General features: G+C 62.3%; 2 protein-coding genes across 6 annotated transcripts in view; one reads left to right on the plus strand and one right to left on the minus strand.

Annotated features, from left to right (window-relative positions):
- The window catches only part of CORO7 (coronin 7), a 67,845-nt gene that overhangs the window by 13,449 nt on the left and 29,086 nt on the right, over positions 1–25,310 (minus strand). For 4 of the 5 annotated variants that reach the window (XM_046667569.1, XM_046667568.1, XM_046667565.1 and 1 more), the window contains 11 exons: positions 3,972–4,026; positions 3,344–3,401; positions 3,121–3,266; positions 2,950–3,042; positions 2,654–2,785; positions 1,995–2,121; positions 1,247–1,422; positions 617–725; positions 414–500; positions 190–332; positions 12–116 (listed from right to left, as the gene is read on the minus strand). In XM_046667569.1, coding sequence (XP_046523525.1) covers positions 12–116; positions 190–332; positions 414–500; positions 617–725; positions 1,247–1,422; positions 1,995–2,121; positions 2,654–2,785; positions 2,950–3,042; positions 3,121–3,266; positions 3,344–3,401; positions 3,972–4,026 — 1,231 coding nt within the window. The remainder of the gene's footprint in view (positions 1–11; positions 117–189; positions 333–413; positions 501–616; positions 726–1,246; positions 1,423–1,994; positions 2,122–2,653; positions 2,786–2,949; positions 3,043–3,120; positions 3,267–3,343; positions 3,402–3,971; positions 4,027–25,310) is intronic. The other variant, XM_046667567.1, reaches the window with a different exon arrangement.
- VASN (vasorin) lies at positions 9,091–25,310 on the plus strand. The gene is made up of 2 exons (XM_046667570.1): positions 9,091–9,280; positions 17,858–25,310. Exon 2 carries the CDS (start codon positions 17,868–17,870, stop codon positions 19,890–19,892), a length of 2,025 nt encoding a protein of 674 aa, XP_046523526.1. The 5' UTR covers positions 9,091–9,280; positions 17,858–17,867; the 3' UTR covers positions 19,893–25,310.

The following is a 25,310-nucleotide window of genomic DNA, read 5'->3' on the forward strand; positions in this document are numbered from 1 at the left end:
ATCTTGCTCACCTGTAGTGGATCAGCGCCACTCCGGGGCTTGTAGACCCGCAAGCGCCCGTCCTTGCAGACAGTGGCCAGCTGCTGCCCGTCAGGACTCCAGGCCAGGCCAAAGATCTGGGGGCAGGTAGGGAAGTGAGAGGCAGCCTCTCATCTCGTGGCTGGGCGCCTGCCTCTACATCTGTCCTACCTGGTCCTGGTGGCCCTGCAGCCTCAGCCGCTCAGCTCCAGCTTGAAGGTCCCAGATCCGGATGGTAAGGTCATAGGAAGAGGAGGCCAGTATGTTGGCTGCCAGCGGGTGGAAGCGCAGAGAGTAGATCTTTTCTGTGTGGCCTGGGGGTAAGGCAGGGGGTGACTCCAAGCCCCTCAGGAGCCACTGCCCATCCCCTGGCCCCCTCCCTGGGTCCACCTGACCTGTGAGCACAGCCTCAGGAGTGGTGAGCACCTTCTCCAGGCCCTCGGGGGGCACCCGCCACAGTCGGATCCTGGCGTCTTCCCCAGCTGCAGAGAGTGCAGGCTCAGGCTCATCACTGCTGGGCCTAAGACCCCGGGGCTTCCCCTGCCCCCATTCAGGACCCTAGGAACCCCGCCTTGAGCCCAGCGCCCAGGCTCCTTACCCACAGCAAGGCGGTGGGGGTCAAAGGGGTCCCAGGCCAGATCGGTCACGGCTGCCCCATTCTGCAGCGTGGGCAGTGCTGTGTCAGGCAGGCGGCCAGGCTTCCGCAGCTGTGGGAGGTGCCCCCACCCCAAGGCCCATCAGTAACAGGCAAGAGGGCCTGGTCCCCAGGGGCTGCAGGGCAAGCAGAGTGCCCAGGCCCCACCCTGTGCAGCCGATGCCCCACTGCTGGGTGGCCCAAGCTCTCTGCCTCAGCCACCTCATGCTCGGAGCCCCAAGTGCCAAACGTGAGGCCCCAGAAAGTGAGGGGAGGCAGTGTGGAGTGGTGGAAAGAGCTCAGGCTTGGGGCTCAGGCAACCTGGGTTCAAACCCCAGATCCACCACTTACACAGTTGTGTGACCGGGCAGGTCACTAAAACTCTCTGTGCCTCACTGCTCTCATCTGTAAAATGGGGATAAGAATAGCATCCCCCATATGGGGCAGCTGGGAGAATTAAAGGGAAGAGAGGGACGCTGGGCGGGTGCCTGGCACATGGTTTGTGCTCAGAGAATGTGAGCTGGTGTGGGTATCCGATGCCTTTAGCGTCCTGAAGGGACCTGGAGGCAGCTGTGGTGGGGTGGGGACTCTCACCTCAAGCACAGCCACCTGCCCACCGCTACTCAGCAGGGGCACGGCCACACGCAGCTGGTTGGCACAGAAGCCGTCGCTCTCGCCGGGTGTGGTGAGGTTGAGCCCCTTGAGGTTGGTGATGTGGCTGTCTCGGTGCAGGACGGTGCCCTGAGCATGGCGGAACTTGGAACTGGGGCCTAGTGGGCGGCAGGGACACGGAGCCACCTGAGGATGCCCTGCCTGCCCGCCCTGCACTGTCCTGCAGGAGGACCCCAGGCCATCCCTGAGTCCTGGCTGCCTGCTTCCCTCACTGCAAGATCAGGCAAGGTGTGTGCCCAGGCCTCTGCCAGGCCAGCCAACACAGCTCACCCAGACGGTGCCTGGGAATGAGAAGCCTGGTGGAAGGCTGGGGCTCCAGGGAACGTCCAGGACACCCCCCTACACATGAGCTTCACTTCATCCCACGAGGATGAATGACTCCACCAGGAAGGGAGGCAGGACTTGGGAAGGGCAGGCAGGGCTATGGGGGGAGCCAGGGCCATAGGGGGAAGCAGGGCTGGGAGTGGCAGGGCTGTGGGAGCAGGCAGGGCTGTGGGAGGCAGGGCCATGGGGGGAAGTAAGGCTAGGGGAGGCAGGGCTATAGGAGTAGGCAGGGCTGTGGGAGGCAGGGCCGTGGGGGCAGGCAGGGCCGTGGGGGGAGGCAGGACTGGGGTAAAGAGGAGGATGGCTAGGGTGGGGGTAGACAGGGCTCCCACTCTGACGCACTTACCCAGCAGGCTCTGCAGTGACCTCTGGCTAGGGCTGGTGCCGATGCCGCTGGTGCTGGAGAGCGAGGGCCCCAGGCTGGAGGGCGTGGAGGGCGAGGTCAGTGAGCTGGGAGGGGAGGAGAAGCCCTCCTGGGGGAGAAGCACGGGGGTCAGCCAGCAGGCCCCTGGGTGTGTTGGCCGAAGAGAAAGGGGACGCCCAGGTCATCACTCTGGCCCCTCCTCCCGTGTGGGACAGTGGGCTGGGCATGAAGTCCCACTGTGGGGCATGGGGTGGGGACACAATCGCAGACACTGACAGGGGCTGGGGGTAACACAATGGTGAGCTGAGCTTTAGGCCATGGGGACAGCAGGTGGCAGCTGCTGGCTCCCAGCTTTGTGGGAGGGTGGGCCCAGCGTGTTTAAGATCTGCCAGTATTTCAAGAGAAGCCAGAAATCTTCATTTTTATGTGAAAAATCTCTCACTTTCTAAGTGTTTGCTCAGTTTAGAGAACACTGTGAGATTCTTTATTTATGCTCTGTGGGCCTCGTTTCTGTGTTATGCTCAACAGCCAGAAAAGGTTAAAAAGACCTTCGGGGCAGGCGGACACACTTGCCAGCTTTGACTCAGGGCCCCCTGGTGGTGTCGTGAGGAGGAGGCTGGGCAGGCAGCCTTGGCACTCACACTGGGGTCCATGTCGCCCACAGGCGTCTCCGCAGGCCTGGCCACCTCAGCGGGGGGCTCGGCAGGGTGCACCAGGCGGGAAGTGAAGCTGGAGCGGGGCCGGCGGGCTGGGTGGAGGCTGACCCTCTGCACCTGTGGGGAGAGGCCAGCAGGTGAGGCAGGAGGGATAGGGATGGGGGGCACAGGACAGCTGAGAGAGCGCACGGCCGGACTGTGGGCCAGTGAATGGGGCTGCTGCCAGTGGGCTTCCAGAGGCTGGTGGAGGCCAGGAGTGGCCCGCCAGGCCTTGGTCCTACCTGCTGGTTGCTCCCAGCCCACCAGGCGTGGGGGTCGGAGGCAGGCACACAGCCTGCAGTGTCTGGGAACAGGTCCTGATGGAACTCTACAGTCTGGTGGCAGACAAGCACATGGCTGGTGAGGCCCAGGTTCCTCAGGCCCTCCCAGCCCCTCACCCAAGACCCCCTCACCTTGCGGGGCACGTGATAGCTGATGGGCATGATGGCCGTGTCACTCAGCTGCAGGACACGGAGCACCTCGCAGCCCATGACGGCCAGCGCCCGCCGGGGCACGAGTGCCGCCCCCCTCAGCGCACTCTCCAGGAGGCACTGGGTCACTGTTGGGGACACCATGGGAGGATGGTCAGGGTGGGCAGGGGAGGGGAAAGGGGAGGTGGAGGAGGGCAGGGCTTACCAGGGCTCAGTGCTGGCTGCTGTGGGGCCACCTCGTAGCAGGACAGCTGACTCTCACCCTGAAACGAGCCCAACCTGAGTGCTGCTCACTGACTGCACCCTGGTGGCCTGGGGCACGCCCCGGCTTGAGCACCAGCCCCCCTCTGTTCCTCTCCCAGGACCTGAGCCACAGAACCATGGCAGATGTCTATGGGGCCCTGATGTGTGCTGGGCACCGAGCTGAGCCCTCAGTAGACTTTACTCGACCTGTTCGTCATCACCGTGCATAGACTGAGCACCAGAGATATATATTCAGTATTTACAGAGTGCCTGCTGCATGCTAACACTATTCTCTGCCTTGTCCTCATGAAGCTGACATCTAGGGGGGTTACAGTCACCCGACTGCACGGATGAAGACGCAGGGGCCTGGACGCGCAGAGCCCCTGAGGAGGCTGCTCGGCTGGGTGGCGGTGGAGCCTAGGCAGTGCCCTTCTGGTTCCTCCCTTCTGGGGGCAGAGGGCATCCTGCACTCCCCACTCACACAGCTAGCTGGTTAGGTCAAAGGTCGGGGCCAGGCCTGGCAAGTGAGGGCACCAGCACCAGTGGCCGACGTGGGTGGGCATGGGTGGAGGCTCCAGCTTCTCTCTCACCTTTCCTGCCAGGACCAGGAGCCCGGAGTCTGGGTCCAGCAGGGGCATCAGAGACCTGGGAGAGAAAGAGGTAGTTGGCAGGATGTGGTCAGCCACTGTGGGCAAGGGCAGCAGGACCATGAACCTTCTGACCCCAGAGAGGGGCTCAGGCCAAGCAACACAGTGGCCAGGAGCAATGCAGGCCCTCCAGCTGCGTTCAGCCTGGTCCCTGGGGCACCTCTGCCTCCTCTCCCTGTGCTACCAATATGCTGAGCACATCACCACGTCCCAGCCTTTCTTCCTGGGTCCTCCATCTGCCCACCTTCTTCACTCAGGACTCATGCCGTGGGCATAGGGAGCCATCCTCTCTTTCTTCACTTTAGCCCCGACCTCTGCTGCTCCAGGAAGACCCACACATGTTCTGCCCCAGGTCCCACCTTGGCCAGCCTAGACATCAGGCCAGGGAAGGCGAGGGAGGTGCCAGAACTGGGGGTTCCCTTCACTAGCACCCAGGGCCGTCAGTCCAGGCGCACCAGGTCTGCACTAAGGTTTGAGGGCCACCTACTCAGTCACCCCACGCTCCTGGGGCGTTGATGACATCTTAGAGACTTGTAACCCTGCTCTGCGCAAACCTTGAGCCCCTGTGCCCAAACCTGAGCCAGGGGCCAGGAGCAGCGGCTCCTTTGCCACTGTACTTCCCTCCCCTCCCCATTCTCGATCCCGTTTCGGAGACAGGGGGCCTGGGGAGGGACAGTGGCTTCGAATGTAGAGGGCAGGCTCGAAGGCCCCAGAGCCCCTGCCACCCTTTGCCCATCTCGTCTCTGCCAATAGCCTGTCACTGCCCAGGGATTTATGACTCCCCTCCCAGGGCCCTGCAGGGCCCCTCTGCAGCCCCTAGCCCTGTGAGTGCTCCTTCCTGGCTCAGGCTCTGGGGGGTGGGGGACCAGAAGAACTTGGACAGGTGCCTCATCTGTTTCTGATTCTTTCTCCTGGTCTTGGTCTCACATCCCTGTGGACCCGTGGGCCTGGACCCCCACCCTGACACTGACACTTGCTCCACACAGAACCCCATCCTCACTGTGGTTCCAGCGGTCAGAGGTCGCCCAGCTGTGGCAGCTGCCTCTATCCCTCACCCAGGCAACAAAGGGCCCATCCCCCTTCCTCCTCCCCTGCCCGTCCATCCCCTCCCGGCCAGCTGCCTAAGGTCCACTGCTATGCCCCCCCCACCCGCCAACCCCTGTGGGGAGACACAGAATGGGCTGGGAAGCTGGGTGGGGCCCTGGGTGTCTCCAAAGCTTCTTGGAGTGCCCTGGGCCGGTCACCTGTGAGTAACACAGCCTCTAATTACCTCAGGCCGGCATGGTGACCCGGGCTCAGAACTGCACTTCTTGACCTGGTCTGACCACTGCCTGCTGCAGGGGAGTGTGCAGTTGGGGGGACAAAGTGGGTGTGTGACCTGGGGTGCCCCCTACACTGATGCTGGCTCCATCAGGGGTGGATACAAGTCCCTTCCACAGCTCTAACAGGGCTTTCACTCACTCATTCATTCACAATCATTCATTCCTTTGGCAAGCTGGACTGTGCCTGGCCCTCAGCTCGGCCTGCAGGTGTGACCAGGAGTGAGTAGAACAGACCCCACCTCTGTCCTCAAGGAGCTCACGGCCTGCTGTGAGAGAGAGAGATATAGTCCCACAGATAAACACATGAGGGAAAAGTTCTCTAAGGACACACAGCAAGGGGCAGAAGGGCCTGACTTTGGCTGGCCACAGGGGAGGGGGTGTTCTGCAAGACCCAAAGATTAAGGAGGAATCAACTACATCAAGGGAAGAGAGTTCCAGATGGAAAAAGCAGCACGTGAAAAGGACCTGTGGCAGGTGCATGCAGGGCGTATCTGAGGAACAGGGAGAAGAATGGTAGCGTGGTAGGTGGGCAGGGAGGGTAAGGGCGAGGCTCGGGATGGGGTGGGCAGAGGCCAGACAGAACGGGGCCTGGTGCTTCAGGAGGGGAGTTCTGCCTCCCTCTGTCAGACAGCAATGAAAAGCGGATGGACGTCTTAACTGAAGAGGCACAGGATCAGATGTGTGCTGAGCAGAGATCTCTATGTGGAGACAGGAAGGAGGAGTGGAAACATGAGGTGACGTGGGGCTCAGGGCAGAGTCTGAGAGCGAGTGACTCCTGTGGCCCAGCCACTGCCTTGGTGAGCACTGGTGAATGGGCCTGCGGGTTCTGCTATGACACTGATGTCACCCGTGCTCGAAACCAAGCTCCTGAAGAGGCTCGACCTGACCTTCCTGCACCGCCCCCCCGCCAGCCCACTGACTCAGGCGCAGGGGGCACAGGGGCAGGAAGTCACAGAGGGTAGGGCTGGCTCCTCCAACAGGTCAGGCCGGTCTTCCTCGCCTTGGGCAGAGCCATCTGGGCAGCTCTGCCAGGCGGGAGCATCCTGCCTGCCGCAGCACGGGCCAGGAAATGGGGTCATGGCACCCAGCCCCAAGGGTTGACTAACAGCAGGCATAGGGCTGACCCCAGGCCTCGTAAAGAGAGCCAGGCCGGGCCTGGGACGCAGAACCAAGCCCCAGCCTGGCAGAGGGCCAGAGGTGGTGAGCGCTGGCACAGGCATCTCTCTCGCTGCCATGGCTGGGGGGGCAAGGGGGGGTGGCATCTGAGCCTGCCACTGGGAAGGGCTCTGACACAGGTCCAGGTGTGGGGGTCTGCTCTAGACCCCACATCTAGAAGGTCTAGAGCCCAGATCTGCCCCCTACCCTCAAGCCCAGGTCCCAGAAGACACAGGATAATGGTGGTACCAAGTGGGTCATGTTGGGGAGGGTCAGCCCCCTGACAACCCCAATACTCCTGCAGTCATCACAGTAGAAGTACCAGCTGTGCCTGCCAGGAGAAGCAGCTTCAAGAGTCCTCCTCTGGTTCTCCCCGCCAGACCTGCCAACCTAGACATCCTGGCATTGCCACCCCTTGAAAGCAGTCCAGGTTCCTTGGATCTGTCCTTGTCACCCAGGCTGGGCAGTGGGGACCCCTTGGACCAAGCCCTACCCCACATTCCTTAGCTCCCTCCCATCACAGAGGCTGCATGTAACCAGGTTCTAAGGGGGAAGGTGTCCTGAAGCCACATGAGGAAAAGATGGACAAACTGGACAAACTGCTCCTGGAAGCTGCCCTTGAGCCTCTGGGGGGATGGGAGCATGGCCTGTGTGAGTCCAGGCTCAGGATCGGGGTTGGCGGTGGACCTTTTAGGTAGATGGGATCTCCCCATCGGGTGGAACTGACCACAGAGGTGACCCGTTCCTTGGTGAAAGTCAGGCCAGAGGTCCTCAGGGCACCCCTGAGGGGCATCTGTGGACCTTCCTGAGGGCCTTAGGAGACACAGGGCCCAAGTAAAGGCATAGGGACAGCCTGACCAGAACCACACAGCACAGACTGTAAACTCAAATGCTTCCCGGGCCGGGCAAGACACTGAGTGAGTGAAGCAGCCTGGTATGAGACCACTAAGAGTGGTGGGGACTGGGGCGCCTGTGAGCTCAGGCGTTGGTCAGAGGGGGCAGCTGCCACTCAGCCCCAGCCGAAAGTTCCTGTTCAAAGCAAGCTGGGAAGTCCCGTTTTAATGCGAAACCACCAGATTTTTTAATGTTGGCAATGGCTTCAAAGTTTTAAAAAGTCCCATATAGGCCAAATGAAACACAACCAAGGGCCAGCTCTGGCCCGGGAGCAGAGGTTCACAAGCCATGCCCCACATCCACACATGCCAAGTATGGAGTGTAGACTGCTGCCCATCCTGAAAAGGGGTCCTCTGTGGAGAAGGCCTGAGGAGGCTAGGAGCTGAGAGGGGAAGTCTAGGTGGCTGTCCCAGTTGGACCCTGCTTAGCCCACTAGCAACCAGACACGGACACCACCCTGCCTTCTGGAGGTGATCAGGTCCTCCAAAGACCACTCGAACCCCCCTGCTGGTGTGGCTCAGCCTCCCGGGACAAGCCTTGGGGGGCCCCCGGAGACTTGAGCTGGCCTAGCCAAAGGGCCTGGCAGCAGGCCAGACTGGGGGGGGAGGGGTGTCCTGGGGCCCTCTGGAAGTTGGGAGCTAAGCTGAGTCCCCAAAGGCTCTGAGGTATGACTCTGGCCACAAACACGGAGGGGGAGGAGGGCAGAGCATTTTCCTGGAATCCTCCAAGGCAGGGGATTTTTCTAGACTAGTTCAGCTCCTGGCTCCCGTCCCCCCGCCCCATCAAGAGCCACTGTCAGCTGCACCCAGGTCCCACCCACTGACAGTGAGGCCCAACCTCTCACCTCATCCCAGCCTCCCTAGCACATTCTGGGCTTGAAGCTGCTGTAAGTGTGGGGCCTTGGGTACACTGTCACTTCCCCAAACTGTTTTCAGTTATGTTCAATTACAATACCAACTAAATGTTCACTTTATCCTCTATATCATTCATTTTATCATACAGTGCCGAATTCTGATAGACAAGTAGCTGCCCCACTCCTGTGTTTCAGTCCCTTCATCTAAAGTGGGGAAGGCAGTCCAGGGATGCTCATGGCCCCGAAAGCCGTCCTGGCTGAAAGGACCCCAGCACCCAGGCTCGGCATTAGAAGGCTAGGAGGCTCTCAGAAGGGCTCTGTGCGGCCTGCCCACGAGTTTCTGAAACTGGGATTAGCTACCAACAATAACACATTCAGAGATTTCACCTCTACAATCCAGATTTCCAGTTTCTCTTGAAAAATCCAAAGCTCTGGCAGGCTGCGGCAGGTCACGAGGGCTCAACCCTTACACCAGCTCCCACTTCCCCCACCCGCTCACCCCCGACTTCTCCAGGTCTCCACAGGCTCTGGTGGTCGCTCCTCCAGTTTGTCACCTGCCTGGCATGTCATAAGCATCCGGATTTGGGACTCTTGGTCTCAATATTCCCTTGCTTTCCACGCGCAAAACACTGATCTGCCCAGGGTTACATGGCTAACTACTGGCAGACCAGACTGGAGCGCTGGACGCCTGACTCCTGGCGGGCCGGCAAGGTCTCACCTTTCGGAGGTGGTGGGGTGAGGACCAGGCTGCCTGCCCAAACGACCCTTCAGCTGAGAGGGTGGGCGGGGCTCCGTCGGCCCCCGCCCCAGCCAATGGGGAGCCGCCCCGCCCCCTCCCGCGGCGGCCCCGCCCCCAGCTCTTAAGGCGCGATCCGCCTCCTGCGAGCCGACTCCGCAGCCCGAGCCCGGGGCGGGGAGACGCGGACTCACTGCCTCGGGACCCCAGGATCCCCTCCGGCCCGGCCGGCCGGGAAGGACTGAGGCCGCGGCCCGCCCCGCCCGGCTCCCGCCGCCGCCGCCGCCTCCCGGTGAGTGTCTCCCGGGCTGGGGGGCTGCGGACGGGGGCGGGGGCCGCCACCGGGTGGGTGGTGTACACGCGCCGATCGCGCGCGCGGACCCCCAGCCGCGCACACGCACTTAGGGCGGGCGTGCGGCCCCCAGCCCCGCGCGATCACCTGGGCCGATCCCGGCTCCCGGCGGGCGGGTCCCTCGTGCCCCCTGCCCGCGCCTGGCTCGCCCCCTCCTCCGGCAATCCTGGGACGCCGAGAGCCCCAGGCCGGGGTGCGCGCGCGCGCGTACACGGCTCACCGGCCGGCGGGGCTTCGAGCAGACAAAATAAACACCCCCCTCCTTCGCTTCCTCCTCCCACGGCTAGGCCCTCTGGCATGACCAGTTTTATGAATCAAACCCCTTTCAGGGGATGGCCAAGCCATAGTCTCAGGTTACTTTTACCTCCTGGAGTAGGATAGTCTGGTTCTGAGCCTGGAGCCCCTGGTGCCTGTGTGCAGATGGGCTGCCTGGGGTCCTAAGGGCCCTTGTCACCCAGGGCAGAGCCAGGGGTCACATGCATGCAGCCCTGGGGAGAGGTGGGGGGCGGTGGGTGGCAGGTATCTGATGCCCCATCCCCCTAGAGATGGTGGCAGGGGACCGACCTTGGCTGGCTGGGGCCCTTTGTGCTCCAGGTATTAGGGCGCCCCATCTCTCCCTCAGCCAGGGAAGGGGCTTTGCTTGGGCTATGAACTCAATGGCCTGGAGCCAGCCTAGTCCTTTGTGTCCCTGGGCTGGCAGCGCTTGGGCCTGAGGGCTGCCGAGGTCCCCTGTGGTCACTGGCAGGCCAGCCGATTGGTGCCAACCCTTCTGCCTCGCCCCCATTCGTTAACGATTACCACACCAGGGTTGCTGACCGCCTCTCTTGCTGGGGCCTAGGGGTGGAGTCTGCAAGGTGGGAAGGAGGAAGAGGCCCTGAGGGTCCTGGTGTCCCCCTTCTTGCCTTTTGCACCAAGGGCAAGTGAGGCTCTGGAGAGAGGCACCAGGACCACAGCCTCCCTCCCCAGGCCAAGAACTTTTGGGGCTGGGAGACTGGACTAAATATCAAAGGACCCTTCCCACTAGGCTGGTCCCTGGGTGCTGGGGGCATAGAGAAGTGGCTGGGCGGGTGCCCTGCGAGTGAGGTCCATTCAAGTTGGCCCAGCAGGCAGTGAAGTCCAGTATGGCCCCAGCTGTTGGCAAGGCCCAACAGGGCTAAGGGAGGTGGGGGGGGGGATGGGACAGCAGTCCCCTGAGTTTGCTGTCTTCTCCCAGGGGAATCAGCCCCCGGAGCTTCTGTAAACAGAGTGTCAGAAGCAGGAAGAGGGCTCTGGTAATGAGCAGCCCAGCTGGATCCCCTCCAGACCATTATCTGGCCTTTCCCGGGCCCAGGGAGGGAGGATGAATACATGCGTGCCAGGCTGGGGGCCCTGGGCACTGCCTGTCCCTACCTCCCCCAGCCTCTTGTGGCTGCAGACTAAAACAGCTACCCTGGGACTTGTGGGTCTGGAGGGTCAGATGAGGCTGGTGTCCCAGGGCGTTTGCTGGGATGGCACCACTCTCTCCAGACTCTGGAAGTTGGGGAGGAGGTTCACCATGAAAAGCCTCTCAGATATTGCCCAGACCTGGGCTCTCCCTAGGAAGCCCCCTCTGGCAGGCAGCCCCAGGGCCAGGGAGATGCCCCAGGCAGGGGATGGGTCCACAGCTCCTGGCTCCCATTCCTGACATCCCCATCACAGCCCTGGGGGAGCTGGGACAAGTCCTAGGTAAAGAGAGTTGAGTCCTCATGGGGGCTTGTAAGTGGACCTCATCTGGGCTGAGCAGTTTCTGGGAACAGAAAAGTAGGGTCCCCGCTGGGCCCCGGAGACAGCTCCCACCTCGGCAGGCCAGCCAGCCAGTTCCTCTCAGTGACCAGAGAGAAGTCTAGGTGAGCATCTACCCAAAGAAGCAGCTCTGACCGCTGGCAGGCCCTGAGCTCATGGGAAGGGCAGCAAGGCCACCTAACTGGGTAAGTGACCCTTCCCGGAGCCCCCCTCAGCTCTCCTTAGAGTCCCCTTCCTGGGCTGGGGAGCCCAAGGCTCTGCACTGCCAAGAAAACCAGCTCCCCTCACTGCTGTGGAATTTGGAGAAGGGGGAGCGTGTGTGTGTGTGTGTGTGTGTGTGTGTGTGTGTGTGTGTGTGAGAGAGAGAGAGAGAGAGCAGGAAAGCACGGCCCAGTGGGCGTGTGTCTGGCGTGGGCGTGTGTCTGCGTGCGCGTGACTGCAGCAGGGCTGTGTTTGGGGGCCGGCAGGGGTGCTGCAGGAGTCCCAGTGCACCAGGGCGGGTGGGGGCTCAGCCTTCTTCCTTTTATCGGTTTCCACATTCCAGAGTCAGCCGGATTGCTTTCCCTCAGCTGGCTGGGCTGCCTGGCCAGCCAGGCCCACGAGCCTCCCCCGCTTTTCCTCATTCCAGCCTCCCTGGGTATGAGGAGGCTGGAGCAGGCTCCCTTGGGCCACTTCGGGTTTAGGGGGTGGGGACAGGCGAGGGGCCAGTTCTTCTCCAGGGCTGGGGACAGCCCCCCCACCAGTCTCCTCCCGGGGAATGCAATAAGGCTCTGACATTCCTCCGAGGCTGCCTGAGAGATTTAATTAAGGAAGGAGAAGAGAGCTGGCTTGCATTGAGAAGGGGCTGCGTCTAGGGGGTCACTGGGGTCCCTACTGGCCTAGGCCCCGGACCTGGGTGGGCAGCAGTGAGAAATGAGAGGCCTGTGGGGGCGGCAGGGTTGTAGCTCCCCTGGTCAGTCCCACCTGCCCACTGATCACCTCACAGACCCCTGGAAGGGCTACTTCTGCCACAGGGTGACCCAGAACCCTGGGCATGGGGAGAGTGAGAAGAGCAAGACCCCCTGAAGGCCACTTCCTGCTCAGACCCTGTCTAGGCCCCAGACAGCCTGGGCCCAACTGGCTTGGGGCTGGTGGCCTCCCTTAGTGGCTAAGGTCTTCCTCTGGCAAATCCAGGGTTAATTGCAGGGTTAGGGCCTTACTTGATGGCTGCTTGGCCCTGGGTGGGGACAGGGCAGTGAGGAAGCCCCATGTCGGAGCCCAGCCCCGGTGGTATTACACTGGCATGTGCCAGCGGTGGCATCCAGACTGGCCCATTTCTAGTTGGGCCACAGCCACCACATAGCTCCCAGGGCAGCAGGTGTCCTCTGCAAACAGAGTGGCACCTCTCCTGACTTGAGATGGCATGTCCCACTGCCCTGAGGGCCCATTTGAGCCAGAGACTGGCCTTAGTCACTGGTCTTCCTGCCCTGGGCTGACAGGTCTGGCAGCTGCCAAGTCACCCACGGTGCCACTGAAGGCACGCACCTGGGGCCAGGCAGCTCCTCTGTGGAGGAGGGGCGGTGGGGGAGGGCCCAGCTCCTGCTCTTCTCCTAGTTACTGCCAGCCAGCCACACCTGCTCAGGGATCCAGACCCCCCCCCCCCCTTGACAGGAAGATGGGCTGACATCCTGACTGTCCCCCTTTGCAACCCTCCACCCCAGGGTCTGAGCCCTGGCTGTACAGGAGACTCACCCAAGGAGCTTCTCCAAAACACAACTCTGCCTGGGTCCCACCCCAGAAATTCTTATTTAATTGGTCAGGGGGTGGGGCTCGGGTATCAGGAACTTTCCAAAGCTTCCTAGGTGATTCTGATGTCCAGCTGGGGTTGAGAAGCCCCTGGGTTTATAGGTGGGAGATGGAGGCCCAGAAAGGGAAAGGAACTGGACAAAGTCATGAAGTGAAGTGTCGGGGCCTTTTCTGTACCATGAGCTGAGCTGGCCGGGGATGGTAGATGGAGTTAGAAGGGCAGAGATGCTGAGACTGGTGGGAATCCCCAGCTTAATCACAGGGCAGGGCCACGACCCCCACCCAGAGAGAGAGCCGTCTCTGAGGAACCTGAGCAGGCCCAGCCCCCTTGGTGAGGGCCCGGTACGGAGATCCTGACCTCTCTGCCCTACTGGGCCACGGGCTACTGTGTCCCAGGGATGGGGAGACGGGAGGACCCAGCCAGGGCCCTGAGCCTCCTCAGACACGTCAGCGAAACCGGAGCCAGCCATCCTGGCCGCCAGTACAGTCCCGCCTGCCTGGGGGGTTGGCAGACTCCTGGGCTGGGCTGCTGCCAGGCCTGGCCGGCAGTGCTTAGCCCGGGCGGGCCGGTGATGGGAGCCAGAGGCCTGGAGCTGCGGGGTCGGACCCGCAACACCCAGTCCCTGCATCCACTCCACATTGTAGGGCACAGGAAAGGGGTGTGCTGGCCTCTGAGTCTCGTCTGTCTGAATCTCTCCCCCGCTGGCCAGGCATGTGGTTTTCCCCAGGAGCAGTGAGGTGCTCCAACCTGAGGTGTGATGTGGTCACCCAAATGCCTGGGTTCCACCCACTCGCCAGCCCCTGCCTGACCCAGGGCCTGTGTGTGAGTGGGTGCCTCCAGGTGTGTCCCATACTTGGGGCTGGGTGGGGGCGCTCTGGTTGCCTCTGAGAGCTGAGATGACGATGTCCTTACTCACAGAGCCCCACCCTCTGCTTCCCCCCCCATGGTCATATGCTGAAGGGGACTGGCCAAAGGACAGCTCACTCCCCCCACCCCCTTCCAGAATTGAAGACACCCCCTCATCAGGCTGCTCTCTCCAGCTCCTCCCAGTGTCCCACGCTGGAGGGTGGAGGGCAGCCTCTGCATGGAGGCCTCACCCTGGGCCCAGGGGGCCTCCTGTCTGTGCTGAAAGCAGGGTAATGCACCTCTCACATCACTGCATCCTCACCCCGTGTGCGTAGAAGGCAGGGCTCAGGTTTTATGGATAACACTCTTAGTAACTAATGTTTCCTGACCACTTAGAAAGTGCTCCAAGTAAAAACTAAACAGCCCTAAGAAGCAAGCACTACAGCTAGCCGCCCCACTTCACAGGTGGGAACTGAGGTGAAGGGTTGTGGCCAGGCTGTCATGCAGCCAGGCTGTGAGTGCAGGCAGTGGGACCCTAAAGCCCTATCCCAACTGTCCCCAGGAGGGTGGCAACGCCAGCAGCAGAGCCCAGGCCTCTGCCTCCTGCCTCTTTCTACCACACCGTGGAGGAGCCAGGCCAAGACGAGGGTACATAGAGTCCAGATGGAGGAGGGAGGCCCTGGACCCTTTGCCCTCCTGCCCCCCCGCCCCCAAATCCCAGGGCTCTCTCCAGAACTCTCCCTACACCCTTTGCAAAGGGAAGGGTCCCACCTCCCTGCCTCGGGGTCAGAGGATCAGATATCAAAGCCCAGGCCCCTGGTCCTTCAGAGCTGCTGAAATTGCACTGGGCAGGGCAGCCATGACCGTACGAGACACCCCCACCCCCAATGCACACACACACACCAGCACGCGCCCAGACAGGCGGATGGCTCCCAGAACTTGTTAGAAGAACTTCCCCATTTGAAAACAAACAGAACAACACAAAGCTACAACCCTAGGTGCTCAGAACAACTCCACAGAGTGAGGCAGGGCTGGTGAGAAACTGAGGCCCACAGTTGAGAAGGGACCTGGGAGGCTGTTTAGGGGCAGAACTTGTATCCGAACTCAGGCCTCTGTCTCCTGCTGCCCCGCCCCTCCATGGTTGGTCTTTGCCCTCTGGGTCCCCTCTGGGGGCTGTCTGATCTGCTCTTGGTGCCAGGAGCCCTGTGGCGGAGGCCCTGGAGCCACCAGCCACAGGCTTGCCGTTTCCCAAAGCCCCAGTGCCAACTCCTCGCTGGGCAGCTGGAGTGGGGTTCAGGCAAAGGTGCTCACCCTTGCATCCTCAGGGCTGGGAAGCAGGTTAGCTGCCATCTGCTGGGGTCTCCCTAGCCCCAGATGCCAGGCCCCGTTCCCCATAGTCTCAGCCAGATTGCCACTCTCTGGCCCAGACAGACCTGTGGCGTCCGTGCCTCCCTCCCCTGTGATGACTTTACTGATTAAAGGGCCAGCAGACTATGGAGAGGAGCCCAGAGCCCATGCTGGCTCCCCTCCTCAAGGCAGAATGGGGAACACCTCCCAGCATGCACCCTAGGTCCCCCAGGGCCACACCTGGCTGCTCAGTGCTAAGTGCTCCCAGTCCTGGGAGGTGTCGACTCTGAAACGCCCAGGTGGACAGAAGGAGAAACCAAGGCGCTGAGAGAAAGCCACTGTCTGTGGCCTCACAGCTTGGACGCCCCTGGCCCAGGGCTGCCTAAACGGAGTGTGAGCTCTTAACTACGACCTTATACGAGGCCCAAGGGGGCTCAGGCCACAGGGGCGGCCAGGCTGGCCACGTGTAGGGTCCCCTCCCACCCCAGAGCCTGGCTGCTCCCTTCCTGACCCTGCCTGCCCCGCCGGGAAGGCTGATTCAGGGGGAGGCGGCTCACCCCCCACATGGACATGGGGGCAGGGGGGGCGCTCACAGCCCACATCTGGAGGCCAGGCTGCACTCGCTGCCTCTGAGTCAGTGAGGGCGGAGTGGGTCCACACAGGGCAAGCAGCCGGTGCAGCACATGGAGCCCCACTCAGGACGGCAACGGCAGGGCCAGGGCACATGAGGCCTCCCAGGTTCCGGTCTGAGCTTCATCTGCGGCTCAGTGCAAGGCCCTGCCCCCGCCCCCGCCCCCCACCCCGCCCGTCCACTCAGCATAGATGAGCCAAGCAGCTCTGGACACATGGGAGCAAAGACAGACAAGGCCTCCCCTCAGGGAGGAGATGGTACAGCTGAGACCCTAGAGAACAGGGGAGGCCCCCAGCTGACCTCTGAAGGGCAGCTGTTAGAGTGAACCAGTGAGGGGCAGAGGCTGATGACCTTACTTCCCTGGCAAAGGGGACCCTGTGGGGGGGGTAGGGCCCAGGCAGGCCCAACCTGGGTGTTAGGCCTTTACCTAGAACTGGCCCAAGACTACAGTGACCTCCCTAGTGACTTGTCTAATCCGTCCTAGGACCAACTGCCCCTCCTCCACCTCACAGGTCCAGAGCCCAGGTCCCTGGGGGAGGGGCAGCACAATGGATGGCAGTGGGGCAGAGGCAGGCTGGATGGGGGGCCATGTTACCTGCTGTGGCTGGACAGACGGCTGGCCAGTGTGGGGGAAGGGGAGGCCAAGCTCCAGCACAAAAGGCCCTTGTATGAGCAGGAGGCACCTGGAGGGGAGGGGTGCTGGCCTCTCAGGGACTGGGGCCCAGAGTGTAGGGACTGCTGCTGGGGGTGGTCCCAGGGCTCCCCTCAGGAACCTGAGCAAGGAGGGGACCATGCTATAGCCCTATCCTGTCTCGGGCAGGTCCAGCTATGAGCTGGGGCCTAGAGTGGCTAGGGGAGCTACCCCGACACTGGGTGGGACGGGGCCCCATATCATAAGGGGAGGACCATCACAGGCTCAGGCCCAGCCGCACCTGGACGTGGTTAAGGACCTGGGCTCTGGCTCAGATTTCCCGGCAGTGTGACGGCAGCACTTCACAGTGCCTCCAGGAGCCCCCCTTGCTTCTGTCATCTGGGAGTGATGAGAATGATTTCCACCTGGAATGGCTGCTGGTGGGGGGCGGGGGGACTAGACGAGGTGACTGTAAATGCTCAAGGGTGCTGGGGCACGGGGAGGGCTGCTGCTCCTCTCAGCGCTCAGCCCAGAGTGGACCCCAGAAATGGGAGATGAGCCAGTCTGTGGAGCGTTTCCAGGCCTGGCACTGCCTCTGAGGTCACCATGCAACCAGTGTCCCTTAACTGAGCCCCGGGTCAGCCCAGGGAGGCCAGCACCCCCTCACCTCTGGTCCTCTCATCACACCTCAGAGATGCGGGATCTGATCTAAAGACCAGGGTCCCTTCCTCCCTATCCCCCTCCAGGGGGACACCTGCCAATGGCTCCAGCCCCCTTCTGCCCCCTCCCCAAGAACTTTCCCACTGGCCACATCCTGGCGGGCCCACAGCTCCCGTCTTGGGCAGGTCTGACTTCACAAGTGGAAAAACACCGATCCCATAGTTTCCATGTGAAGTCTTCCCGCTGCGGTCTCTCCCCACTTGGAGGACATGAAGCGTGGCGGCAGGGGCCAGCAGCCCAGGGCAGCCAGCTTCTCTGCTTACGCGCTCGGCCCACTGCCCGCCCCGTCTCTCCCAGACACTGCAGAGAGGGGCTGCCGCTCCAGAACCCCCCTGTTGTCCCCCCTTCCCTGTCCACCTCAGCAGAGATTTGGGGGAGCTTGGGGGGAAGGCACAGAGCCTGATGCTTTTTGACCATGTGTTCTCTCTAAGCCACAGAGAGGCAGGAGGGCTGGGGTTAAGGAGAAGAGGGTTATTTGTGGTCACTGAATGTTTGGGGGCCTGGCCCCCCTCGGCATGCATCAGCCCAATGAACCCTAGTGACAGTGCAGGAAGTAGCAACTAATATCATAATGAGGTCATGTGACTGCTCAAAGTCACATAGCGAGGGAGTGACGGGGCTGGGACAGGAACCGGGCCTGGGCACTGGGGACCTGACTCATAACTACTGTGCGCTGTTGGATTTGGGGGCAGGGAGTGGTGAAAGGGGATGGGAATTCCCTTCTCAGTCCTTCTTGGCGTGGCTGTCCCCTGGGCCCCTGAATCATGGTCTCCTGTGTCTCTTCCCTGCTCACAGGAACCAGAAGATGCGCTCCAGGATCCCCCCACCCCTGCTGCTGCTGCTGCTGCTGCTGGCCCCGGGGCCTGGGGTGCAGAGCTGCCCATCTGGCTGCCAGTGCAACCAGCCACAGACAGTCTTCTGCACTGCCCGCCGGGGGACCACGGTGCCCCGTGACGTGCCGCCGGACACAACGGGCCTGTACGTCTTCGAGAACGGCATCACCACACTCGACGTAGGCAGCTTTGCTGGCCTGCCGGGCCTGCAGCTCCTGGACCTGTCACAGAACCAGATCGCCAGCCTGCCCAGCGGGGTCTTCCAACCGCTCACCAACCTCAGCAACCTGGACCTGACTGCCAACAGGCTGCGAGAGATCACCAACGAGACCTTCCGTGGCCTGCGGCGCCTCGAGCGCCTCTACCTGGGCAAGAACCGTATCCGCCACATCCAGCCTGGTGCCTTCGATGCACTTGACCGCCTCCTGGAGCTCAAGCTGCAGGACAATGAGCTGCGGGCGCTGCCTCCACTGCACCTGCCGCGCCTGCTGCTGCTCGACCTCAGCCACAACAGCCTCCCTGCCCTGGAGCCTGGCGCCCTGGACACCGCCAACGTGGAGGCACTTCGGCTCGCCGGCCTGGGGCTGCGGCACCTGGACGAGGGGCTCTTTGGCCGCCTGCGCAACCTCCATGACCTGGATGTGTCTGACAACCAGCTGGAGCACGTGCCGCCCGCCATCTGGGGCCTCCGGGGCCTGACGCGCCTGCGGCTGGCTGGCAATACCCGCATTGCCCAGCTGCGGCCTGAGGACCTGGCTGGGCTGGCAGCCCTGCAAGAGCTGGACCTGAGCAACCTGAGCCTGCAGGCCCTGCCGCATGAGCTCTCAGGCCTCTTCCCCCGCCTGCGGCTCCTGGCGGCCGCCCGCAACCCCTTCAACTGCGTGTGTCCCCTGAGCTGGTTCGGCCCTTGGGTTCGGGAGAGCCGCGTGGCACTGATCAGCTCCGAGGAGACACGCTGCCACTTCCCGCCCAAGAATGCCGGCCGGCTGCTCCTGGAACTCGACTACGCTGACTTTGGCTGCCCGGCCACCACTACCACAGCCACGGTGCCCACCACGAGGCCCGCAGCCTGGGAGCCCACCCTCTCACCTTCCAGCCTGGCTCCCACTTGGCTGAGCCCCACAGAGCCTGCCACGGAAGCACCTAGCCTGCCCCCCGCCGCCCCACCCACTGTGGGGCCTGTCCCCCAGCCCCAGGACTGCCCAACATCCATCTGCCTCAACGGGGGCACCTGCCACCTGGAGGCGCGGGGCCACCTGAAGTGCCTGTGCCCCGAGGGCTTCACAGGCTTGTACTGTGAGAGCCAGGTGCAGCAGGGCCCAAGGCCCAGCCCCGCCCCAGCCACGCTGAGGCCGCCCCGGCCCCTGCCCCTGGGCATCGAGCCTGCGAGCCCCACGTCCCTGCGGGTGGGCCTGCAGCGCTACCTGCAGGGCAGCGCCGTGCAGCTCAGGAGCCTGCGCCTCACCTACCGCAATCTGTCGGGCCCCGACAAGCGGCCGGTGACGCTGCGGCTGCCCGCCTCCCTTGCTGAGTACACGGTAACCCAGCTGCGGCCCAATGCCACTTACTCCATCTGTGTCAGGCCCCTGGGGGCTGGGCGGGTACCCGAAGGCGAGGAAGCCTGTGGGGAGGCCCGCACGCCCGCTGCTGTCCGCTCTAGCCATGCCCCAGTCACCCAGGCCCGTGAGGGCAACTTGCCACTCCTCATCGCCCCTGCCCTGGCGGCCGTGCTCCTGGCTGCGCTGGCTGCCGTGGGGGCAGCCTACTGTGTGCGCCGGGGTCGGGCTGCAGCAGCTGCAGCTCAGGGCAAAGGGCAGGTGGGGCCAGGAGCTGGGCCCTTGGAGCTGGAGGGGGTGAAGGCCCCCTTGGAGCCAGGCCCCAAGGTGACTGAGGGTGGTGGGGAGGCCCTGCCCAGTGGGCCTGAGTGCGAGGTACCGCTCATGGGCTACCCAGGGCCTGGCCCTCAGGGACCCCTACCTGCTAAGCCCTACATCTAAGTCCAGGAGTAATGGACCACCTGGGCCGGGCTCTCAGCCCCACTGGGACCAGCCAGCACCCTCCAGCTGCCAGAGCAAGGAAGTTCTCAGACGCCTAAGACAAAGACACGTTGTGGGAGTGGGGGCTGTTTGAGCGCAGCAAGTCCCTGCCCCTCTCTGGACCTCGGTCTCCTCATCTGTAAGATGCTGGGACCCAGGTGATGACCTCTAAGGTCCTCCTGAGCCTGAGTGCCTATGAGGACGACTTCTGCCCCGTCCTCTGCAATGTGCAAGCCCTGGGGCAGGGCTGGGCGGGGCCGGCCTGCTGTGTGCTGGTAACACAGGCCCCCCACCCCAAAGAGACTCTGGGGGCCAGTGAAGGAAGCCGCCAGAAAGCAAGCAGAGGGAGAGTGGGTTTGGGAATGGGGCGTGTGACCCCAGCCTCAGCCCCAGGGAGCAAAGGAACAAAAGAAACTGGAAAGAAAGATGCTTCAGGAACAAGTTTTGCTTTTGTTAAAATATATTTATAAGAAATCTTTCCCATTTATTCTGGGAAAATGTTTTTCAAACTCAGAGACAAGGACTTTGGTTTTTGTAAGACAAATGATGATATGAAGGCTTTTTGTAAGAAAAATAAAAGATAAAATAAAAAGAGTGTGTTCTGGCATGGCGCAAGGGTACCTGAGCTGGGTGGAGGGAGGATGGGGGTACAGGCTGGGCATAAGAGGACAGCCCTCTCTGTGGGGAAGTTAGGGGCCAGGACCCCTCTCCCCAGCGGGCACGAGGCCCTGGTCAGCATCCCCTGGGCTTGGGCGTGCTGCTGCTGTGGGCCATGCCAAGAATGGCAGCCCTCTCAGGTGTCCAGTCCTGGGCTGTGTCCGCCCAGCCTCCATTGAGGTGCCCAGGCCAGTCTCCCAGGCGGAAGCAGGGCCACTTCCAACCTGGGGCAGCCTTACCCTACCCAGGCCATCTTCTGCCAGCTGGAGCTCAGTGTTCCTGCGAGAGGCTAGGAGGCTCACGGCAGACACAGGCCAAGAGGGTCCCAGAGGGTCCCTCCTCAGGGATGGGTCTGACAGACAGTTCACTGCCCGCCTTCCTCTGTGGAGGGGTACTTCAGCTGTGTCCTGCCAGGCCCTTGTGCATGGACCCCGCGTGACCAGCGAAGCCCTTCCTGTAGTCCCGTTGCCCCTCCACATGGGCTCATGCTGGGAACCTTGCTCCTGGCCTCCTGCTCCAGCTGCAGAGAAGGGGCCTTGGTGGAGGGGCACACAGATCCTGAACGGTGGGAAGCCTCTGTAGGTAGGGAGGGAGGGGCCGAGCCAGGGCTGTTAGGTGGCCTGGGGACAGGACCAAAGGTCAGGGTCAAGCTTGCGAAGGCCAGGGGCCTTGTGATGCCCCTTTACTCTCTGCACTTGGGATGTGCCTGGTCTTTCCAGAAACCCCGGAAGTGGGAGTGTCCTCCAGGAAGGCCACAGGCCGAGGTGGAGGCAGGGCCAGGGATGCCGAGTGCAGCTCTGGCCTGGATCGGGGTGCTGGGAGCTTGAGGACAGTGACAGAAACACACCACCTCTTCCTAGGACCCTCGGGGTGGGAGGGGAGGTGGGCCCTGGTGCCTCAGAGAAGCCCTGCAAAGGCTGGAGTGAGCCTCCCCGAGGCCCCATACCCATATGCCTCCACGGGTCATGACCCTTGGCCCCCAGCCTCACCCTGGCAGCAAGGACGCAGCCCAGCCAGGCCTGGGGAGCAGGCCCTGAGGCCTGGGGCGTTGATGTCAGCGCCGAGTCAGGCCTGGCCACGCGAGGCTCTGGATTCAATTAGCGGCTGCTGAGGGTTCTGGCACAAGAAGGGAGGAGGCGGGCGGTGGGTCACTGTGGGCAGAGGGTGGTGGCAGTGGGCCTGGGTGGGGGCCCTTCTTCCTGAGGCAGTGGCGGCGGCAGCAGCCCAGGTGGATTTCCTGTGGGCCTGGGTCCCATTAGGGGAGCAGCTATGGCGAGGCCTGCCCTCCCCCTCGCTGCCCCATCAAAGGGGCCATTGTGGGCCTTTGGCCACTGCCAAACACGGCGGCTGCTGAATAAATGTTTTCACTGCAAAGCCAAACCTGGCCTAGTAGGACGGCAGGGGATGGGGTGGGGTGGCAAGACCCAAAGAAAGGGGGCTAGCCAGCCCTCCCAGAAAAGGTATTTGAGGTGTGCCTCAGATCAGGGGCCAAGGAATGAAGAGGGCCAGGGGCTGGGTGGGGGACCAAGCCAAGATGCAGCCCCTGCCCAAGACAATCCCAATGGCTCCGGGCCCGGACCAGGGGGACGTGGAGAAATGCCAGCCCCCAACTGTTGGGTCCTCGCTGCCGCAGGCCCTGTGCCATGTGGGCTACAAATCTCCTGCTTCATGCCCAACCACCTTTCTACAGAAGAGAATGGCAGGCTGGGAGAGGTGAGACAGCGGCCTGCTCAAGGCAGGCAGGGACAGGGTCCCAACTCCCTGGTCCAGGATGGGGTTGCCAAGTCATGGGATAGGGCTTGGGCATCTAGGAGAGGGGTGGGGCCATTGTGTGCAGCAGAGGCTACGAGGGGGAGGGAGGTTACCAATCTCCAGGGAATATGCTGGAGTGTGGGGCCAGTGCCTTTGGCTGATGGCTGAGCCTGGGGTTCGGGGTCTGGCAAGGGGTGGACACTTCAGTGTCAGGAAGCAAAGACAGGATTCCAGCCTCCACCCTGCATGGGCTTGCTGCTCAGGGGACCTCAAGAGAGGATGGACTTCTCCAGCCTCAGCTGCCTCTTCTGTAACATGAGGGGAAACATCCCTATCTTCCTGTGGCCCGAAGCCAACATAGCTGACCACTCACCCAGCCCAGAAGCCCCGCACCTGAGACAGGTGGTGTTTCTGCATCTCAGACTGGAGCATGAGCTGCTCCTTGAGTGCCAGGCCCTGCTGGTACCCCCACACCTCCACCCTGCGCTGAGCACAAGGCCTGACACACAGGAAGTGAAGGGCGGACATCTGCAGACCCGCCCCTGAGCCCAGCTTTACCCCGGGCTAGGACCCCGATGCCTTGCTCCTCCTAGCGTGGCTCATCTTCCCTCAGTAAGGTACACTGCACAAATGACAGGGATGAGCAGGGAGGAGGCCACAGGTGGGAGCAGCGACAGAGGCCCCTGGGAGGGGGGGGCCTAGCTCTCCCGGGGAGAGAACGGGGAGGGGCATGTGCCTGACCTCTGACCCCCTGTAGCTCTTACAAGAACATATACTGTTCTGCCCAAATTGAGATGGAAAATCTGTAAAATAGAGGACAGCAAGGGGGTTGTGGTGGAGACCCAGGGCTGTGCCCACAGTTAACACTCCACACACTTTCCATCTTCAGTCCAGTCCACTCGGCAGCCCCCGACACTCCAGGGGGCCAGTGGAGGGTTCTGGCTTCCAAGGAGCCTGGGAGGGCAGGGGATCTGCCACCTCTCAGGCCAGCCTGGAGGCTGACATGAATCCCTGGCATCCACCAGGGATGTAGAGAGCTGGAGAGTCCCCATTCCTCTGTCAAGGGTGTGGGCCTGGTGGGGCAGGGGCCAGAACTAGTGGATGGAGGAGGCGGGACAATGGCCTGGCTGCCCATCTGGGAGTGATTTGAAAAATTCCAGGCCTTGCTGGCCCTGTGAGGCTATTCTTAACTGCTATAATTACAGGGGCAGCCTTGGCCAGTGGCACCGTGGGGTCTGGGCATCGTTAACTCCTCCAGGGGCCATGCTGGGGCTGGGCCCAGGCTGCTCCACGGGGGAGGGGGACCCATCCCAGACCAGGGCGGGCCTGGAAGGCAGGAAGTAGTGGGCGGAGGAGCACTTGATGGCTAGGGCTGCGTCCCTTTGCTTGGCTGGGTCAGCTCCCTCCCTCTGCTGGGGGCCCTGTAGAGAAGGGGTTATCTGGCCTGGGGAATTGTGGAGGATGAGACACCAGCACAGCATCAGGGCCAAGGGAGGGACTGCTGGACATGGAGCCAGGAGGCCCAAGAGCTCCGATTTCTCCAGCACAAGGGGGTCCTAGTGACTCGCTCCTGAACCCCCAAGCGCCCAGAACAGGCAGGAGCCTCACACCCACTGTGTGGTTCTGAGGAAGGCACTGGATCTCCCTCAGCCTTGCCTCTCTCATCTGCAAAATGGGCCTCGCCAGCTCCCCAGCCTCTCCCTGGGCTGTAAGTGAGGATGCCGTGGAAGATCACTGCCACCCTGACCGGCACCTTCTCTGAAAGCTCTCACCCGGGTGACACCCTGGCAGGAGCTCTTACGGTACTTAGCCTTCCCCACCCAAGACATGACCCTCGCTGCTCCCAGGGCTTGAACAGGCCACTGTGCCCACTGAGACTTAGATTCCCCAGTTGCGAAACAGAAGATAAAGGGGCTGGACAGATAGCTAAGGACCAAGGTCCTCTCCCAGCTCTGACCTTTGCAGATCCCTGCCTGAGGGTGGAGGCGGTGTCCAGCGAGGCCCTCTGTGAGTCCCGCCGAGCAGAGCTAAGGCTTCAAAATGAGGACTAGGTCCCCATTCCACCTGGCCCAGCCAGGCTGATCCCCCACCCTCCTCAGCTGTGACATGGGGGACCATCACTGTAGGCCTCCTGGTGCCTGAGCTGGGTGAGCCTAGGCCATCCTTGCACAGAGCTGGCTTGGCCTGGACCTCATGGGCACTACCACAAACCCTCCTGCACATACTTCTGGGGAGGATGGAAGGATGAGGTACCCTTGTACTCCTAGGCTACCTGGGCACCCCCTGCCCCAGGACAACCAGGGACAGGAGAGTGGCTGGGGCTGAGGAGGTCTCACTGAGTTGGTGAATCCAAGGCCTACCTCCCTCTGCCACTCATGTCTCCCAACCTGCCAGCCCTCTGTCCCCATGTCACTTCATGTGACCTCATGTCCGCCCTGCTATCACAGCCTCAGGTCTCCTCGGCCCTCAGCCCCACCAAAACACCCACAGCAAAATCGAGTGCATTCCTGCGTTTCCCACCAATGTGTCTGCCAGGTCACAGTCCCCTCCCCAAATGCCAAAACACACCAGTGTGAGTCCCCAGGCCGGAATACTTCTCCATAACCACAGGCCCATTCTGCTGCTAGGGCCACATGCGACGGGGTCAGCCGGGCTTACCTGCCCATGTGGGGCTGTCTCGCCTCCCTGCTGGTGAAGCTGCAGGGGGCTTCTGCAGATCAGGCCAAGTGCAGGCTTCTTTTTCAATACACTGAGGCCTAGCTCAGGCTCCCCAACCACTCTGGTGATCAGCCCTCCCAGACAGGAGCTGAGCGGGGCGAGGCTGCTCTGGCTGGATCGGGCCTCCAGCTCTGCAGGAGGCCCCACCACGGCACATCAGGGGCCCTCACCAGCGGGGCTCATTCACGGACCTGGCCTCGAGACATCATCTGGGTCCTTGACACCCACCCCAGCCTGTCCCAACATGCAGCC

This window comes from Equus quagga, chromosome 7 (assembly GCF_021613505.1).
Source record: "Equus quagga isolate Etosha38 chromosome 7, UCLA_HA_Equagga_1.0, whole genome shotgun sequence".
NCBI classification, from domain to species: domain Eukaryota; kingdom Metazoa; phylum Chordata; class Mammalia; order Perissodactyla; family Equidae; genus Equus; species Equus quagga.